General features: G+C 44.5%; 1 protein-coding gene across 2 annotated transcripts in view; it reads left to right on the forward strand.

The window, feature by feature from the left end:
* Positions 1-4,381, forward strand: part of pdzrn3b (PDZ domain containing RING finger 3b) — a 77,529-nt gene extending 73,148 nt beyond the window's left edge. For both annotated transcript variants that reach the window (XM_089010163.1, XM_089010162.1), the window contains one exon: positions 1,037-4,381. In XM_089010163.1, coding sequence (XP_088866289.1) covers positions 1,037-2,512 — 1,476 coding nt within the window. In that variant the 3' untranslated portion in view covers positions 2,513-4,381. The remainder of the gene's footprint in view (positions 1-1,036) is intronic.
* The last annotated feature ends 1,619 nt before the right edge of the window (positions 4,382-6,000 follow it).

Here is a 6,000-nt window from a genome sequence, read left to right on the forward strand (position 1 = left end):
GTCAGTGTGTACACTGCAAGAACCAAGACAAGGGCACAGAAAATCCTGCTAGACTCTGCACCTCATGCCCACCACCTTCTCCAGATACTCCCCTCAGGAAGGCGCTACCGATCCATGTGCACCCTCTAGCCATTAACTCTATGAACCACCGGTGTCAAAGTCATGGCCCGGGGGCCAAATCTGGCCCACCACATCATTTTATTCGGCCCACAAAATCAAATCAAACCTGTTTAATTTCATGATCATGATGATTAGTCTGAAACTAAATTTCAAATTGTCCCACATAAGCCACAATAACAGTCTGTTTTTTACTTGAATATTTGAAAGTAGTTATTCATTAATTTGTTGTTGATTTTTTGATAATGACGCAAGTGAAGCGTGTCCTACAAACTCCTAGTGTGTTCTACATACTTGGCCAAAAAAGATGATGATGATTCTGAGGAAGCAAATCCAAATAAAACTCTATTTCTTTCTCGTCATGGGCATTTAACTCATTCACTGCCAGCCGATTTGCAAAAATGTGTCCACTCCAGTGCCAGGGTTTTTGTCGTTTTCACTCAAATTGCAGGACCCACAGAATATTGAGTTTTCGGACGACGTAAACATTCAATACAGTGTACAAAACCTTGGACTCTTTTATTTCATCAGATGAAAGAGTTAATTCCTAAATTATATGGGTCTGGAGTTATCTGAGCGTGAAATGGGGGCGGCTGTACAAAATACAATACAATACATATTGATTTCTATGCCGCTTAAACAACAGCTGAAGCTGTAACAAAGCACTAACATGGACAAAAGGCAAATGCTGTCCCCTCGTGAAACGGAAAAAACATCGCCAGAGATGTGACCAGTGCTTTATCGGCACCCCACACAAGAAAAAAGCAAACCCGAACAATGGCGCTCTATGTCACACTTTTCAATTCCCGAATAAATTTGGGAATGGCAGCGAATGAGTTAAATGGATCCAACAAGTTTTTTCAGTTCCATACTTGATTCCAAAGTATTCGTGAGACTTAAGGTCCTGTTTTTTTATCAGAAGAAACACGAGGAAGATGGAGTGACCACCGACACGGCCACGCTACTCTCGAATCACCACGAAAAGGACAGCGGGGTCGGCCGCACCGACGAGAGCACGCGGAACGACGAGAGTTCAGAACAGGAGAACACGGCGGATGACCATACGACGGCATCCAACACGCTGAGCAGCTGCCGAAAACTGACCTTCAGCCAAGACACCCTGGGCAGTAGCGACCTGCCTTTTGCCAGCGAATCCTTCATCTCCGCCGATTATGCCGATGCCGACTTTCTCGGGATCCCCGCCGACGAATGCGAACGATTCCGAGAACTCCTGGAGCTCAAGTGCCAAATGAGGAACGGGGGGGTTCTGGGCACACGTAGCCGAGGCGGCGGGGCGGAAGGCCAGGAGGTCGCCGACAAAGAACTGGAGGTGCTCAACGAGGAGTTGCGCAACATCGAACTGGAGTGCCTGAACATCGTCCGCGCCCACAAAATGCAGCAGTTTCGGGATCAGTGCCGCGAATCTTGGATGCTGCACAACAGCGGATTCCGTAACTACAACACGAGCATCGACGCGCGTCGCCACGAGCTGTCGGACATTACGGAAATGCCGGAGAAATCGGACAAAGACAGCTCCAGCGCTTACAACACGGGCGAGAGCTGTCGCAGCACCCCTCTGACGTTGGAACTTTCTCCGGACAACTCCCTCCAACGCGGACCGGAGCGCCAAGCCGACCCATCGGGGGGGTCCACCGGTAAGGGGTCCAAATGTCTCCCGTCGCCTCTCAGAGAGGTTCACGGCCCCAGCGGGAGTAAATTGATTTCTGACGAGGCGGAAATCAAAAAGGGGAAACCGGAAGAGTCCTCCAAATCCGCGGGCGTGGTTGCCCAACCGCGCTCGCCCTACAAGCACGCCCATATCCCCGCCCACGCCCGCCATTACCAGAGCTACATGCAGCTGATCCAGCAGAAATCGGCGGTGGAATACGCCCAAAGTCAGATGAGCCTGGTCAGCATGTGCCGGGACCCCATCGAGCCGGGCCAAAAGACGGAGTGGAAGATCAAGGTGCGCAGCGACGGCACCCGCTACGTCACCAAGCGGCCCGTTCGGGACAGGCTGCTGCGGGAACGCGCCCTGCGCATCCACGAGGAACGCAGCGGGGTGACCACCGACGACGACGCCCTGAGCGAGCTGAAGATGGGCCGCTACTGGAGCAAAGAGGAGAGGAAGCAGCACGCCGTCCGCTCCAAGGAGCAGAGGCAGCGCCGCCAGTTCATGAAGCAGAGTCGGGGCGACGGTCCCAAGGAGCGACCCGGCCAGGAGGACAAAAAGGAGCCCAGCATCATTGAACTCAGCAACAAAAAGATGATGAAAAAGAGAAATAAGAAAATATTTGACAATTGGATGACCATCCAGGAACTGCTCACCCATGGGACCAAGTCACCGGACGGCACCAAAGTTTACACCTCACTCTTGTCCGTGACCACCGTCTAAGCCACTGGTGTCAAAGTCAAAGCCCGAGGGCCATATCTGGCCCGCCACATCATTTTATTCAGCCAGTGAAAGCAAATCAAACTTGGGAGATTCCATGATGCTTGCTAAAGTCCAAACTCAAATTTAAAATTGTCATATCTAAACCACAATAACAGTCATTATTTTTGACTTCTAATTTGAAAACTAGTTATTCATTAATTTGTTTTGCCCTCAAAATGTCATATATGGAGGGGATCAAACACCCCAAATTCATAACGGCACCCGAGGGGACTACAACGGGGCCCGCGGCAAAAAAATGACTTTGACACCCTTGGTCTCAGCGGCAGGCGGACGGCGACCTGTAAATACGAACCGGACGAATGCGCTCGACATTTCGGCTATCTTCAAAGTGGAAATTTGTTGTAAATAGGTGAAAAGATGCTCGTGGGGAGTTTCCGCGGGATTGCTTCGATGACTGGTCGATTGGACTGCATTTGTCTTGATCGTGGGAAACTCCAACCAAGTTAATAGTTACCGTATTTTCTGTTGTATAAGGCGCACCCAAAAGCCTTGATTTTCTTGAAAAGATGACCCTGCGCCTTATACGCAGATGTGCCTTATATGGGAAGTCGTATTGAGCAATAACTGTCAGCAGTCATTTTTCCCTGTAGAAGAAGTTGTGCGCGGTACATGCTGGGATATATACAATGGCGTTTCATTTCAATGATCTCTTAGAATTAAAAATTAGCAAATTGCCATTTTTTCTCGGTTTCACCATAATTTTTCGTTTTTGCCACAATGATTAGAAATAGAAAATTTTTGTTTTTTTTCCCTTTCCTTTTGTATTTAATGTGTCAAGAAAAACTATTATTTCAGAAATTTTTAAGGCCAACATATTCCGTGAAAACCTCAAAGTATTAAAGAAGAAAGATTGGTCATCTCTGAAGATTGCTCATCTCTGAAAATGATATTTATTATTGTATTGTGAACTTTGATAAAACCCTGGAATACCTTTGAGCTGATAAAAATGGAGAAAATACCACACATTGTACTATTCTGCAATTTCTATTTTCGTGTTTGGTATCAAAAAAGGAAAATGATGGCGAAATTGGACTGTTTTGTTGACATTTCCTTTGGCGTAAAACCGTCTAATGGGTGCATAACGTAATCCCAGCTCTATTGTAGTGCCTTATCATGTGGTGTGCCTTATACAATGTATGGAAAACATGTCATTCATTGAAGGTGCGCCTTATAATCCGGTGACTCTTATTTATTTGAAAAGTTTGAAAATATACCATTCAGGGGGTGCGCTTTATACAACGGATTATTATTTTTTTGCATTTGTGTTCACTCTTGAATAATCTTGGAAGCATACTTTTACTTTGGAGGTCTGAATTTGCCGTGCATAAGTGATTAGCCGTTACGCAATATATTTTACGATTTTTTTTTTTTTGTTTTCGTTTTTAACTGCGTTTCTTTTATCAGTATTCTCGAGCTTCGCATACTCTTATTTTACAGAATTGAGTGTTTTATTTGTTTTCCCGACAAAGTCTAGAAGGTCCTCCTTTTCAAAAGGTCTCTTGTAAATAAATGTTTGCAGAAAATGTCATTTCTTTGTCACGGTGCCGATCGACCAGTTTTAACCGTCAGCGATATCTGCGACATCACGTCAAATACAACATATACCGTTAAAGTGCCTGCGTTTCGAAAAAAGGCATTTTATATATTATTGTATTTTGGTGTTTAAACACATTTTTAAACTCACTTATGCTTTCTTAGACCTTTCGTGTACTAAAGTCAATAACAACTCGCTTCCTAAATCCTTAATTAGGCACAACATTTGACAGTCTGTAAAGTAACAGAAATAAATTATTGTTTTATATATGACGAGTGAACTTGGTTGGGATTGTTTATTTTTTAATTATTGATTGTACGTAAAATATAAATGAAAACTGACAAAATATACACAACAGAAGGGTCTCAGCCAGGATGAAATTGGAGGATTTCGAAGATGGCCAGTCATAAGCTATATCGCAGAGATGGTGTTGATTTCTTGAGCTGGGTGCTGCCCGGCAGCCATGCTAGATGATCTCAAAGTACATGGACACATTTCGTGAGTGGAGACGTGAGGCCCAGCGGATGCTAGTGTGTTATATTTTTTGATCCATCGACAACTTTATGCTGTGAAATTTTAAAAAAACAGCCAAGGAAATGAAAATTGACTAAATTGTTTACGGTGCGGCCAAACGATCCATTGTGATTATCCTCGCAAGGGCCAATATGAATTTGGAGAAGCCATTAAAATGTTTAATCCCCTCTACAGTATTACATCTCGAGCGCACAACAAATTAATGAAGAATTAATTTTCAAATATTAACTCGTAAATAATGACTGTTATTTTGGTTTACATGGGATAATTTGAAATTTTGGTTTAGACTTTAGCAAGCATGATGGAATTTCACAAGTTTGATTTGCTTTCGTCGGCCGAATAAGATGATGTGGCGGGCCAGATTTGGCCTTGACTTTGACACCTGTGTCCTAAAGCACCCAAGGAGCCACCTCCTCAAACTTCAGGAAGCGCATACAAGGCACACTTCTCCAAAATAAACACGCTCATTGAGGAAAAGGTTTATTCAGCTATTATCTACAATAATTCTTTGAAGGTGTCGGACATTTCACTCCTCATTCGAAGAGCTTCATCAGGGAACTAAAGTTGTGCTGGTAAACCAAGGACTGCATCCCTAATGGACAGAGGTGGCAGTGTTAGACCTCTGCTCTGATAGGTCCCTGTTCTAAGGTTGGGGGAGCAGTGAAGCACACCCTAAAGCCAATCTGATTACCGTAAATTCCGGAATATAACGCGCTACTTTTTTCCAAACTTTCAACCCTGCGGCTTATTCAGTGATGCGGCCAATTTATATATTTTTTCTAACGACCGCCAGGGGCCCTTGAGTAGAAAAGGTAAGATTAAGACTGGTGGAATATATGCGTCGAGGAAGACTGCAACTTTTTGTCTTGTGCATAAATTACATTCACACGAACATATCCTCATCATGGACAATGCAAAAAGAAAGTCATATGACGCAGCTTTTAAGCTAAAAGCAAACGAGCTGTCCGATAAAGTCGGAAGCACAGCTGCTGCGCGTAAACTTGGCTTAAACGAATCTATGGTGAGACGCCGCAAACGGCAGCGGAAAGAACTAGAGCAATGTAAAAAGACGAAAAAGGCTTTCAGAGGTAATAAAAGCAGGTGGCGCGAACTGGAAAACATTCTAGAAGACTGGGTGAACACACAAAGAGCAGATGGCCGAGGTGTTTCGACTATGCAGATCAGACTGAAAGCACAAACTATCGCCACGAAAAGAAAATTCCGGATTGACAGCGAGAGAGATGCTGAGGGCGTATGTGACGACGTCTATATGACACTGCATAATTCCGACACTGAGGACAATGACTTTGATGGCTTCAGTTCAAAGGAGGAAGACGACTTACCGTGATTTTTACCAGGA

The sequence above is a fragment of the Hippocampus bargibanti genome, linkage group LG12 (genome assembly GCF_051943395.1).
Source record: "Hippocampus bargibanti isolate YZ-2025 linkage group LG12, ASM5194339v1, whole genome shotgun sequence".
NCBI classification, from domain to species: domain Eukaryota; kingdom Metazoa; phylum Chordata; class Actinopteri; order Syngnathiformes; family Syngnathidae; genus Hippocampus; species Hippocampus bargibanti.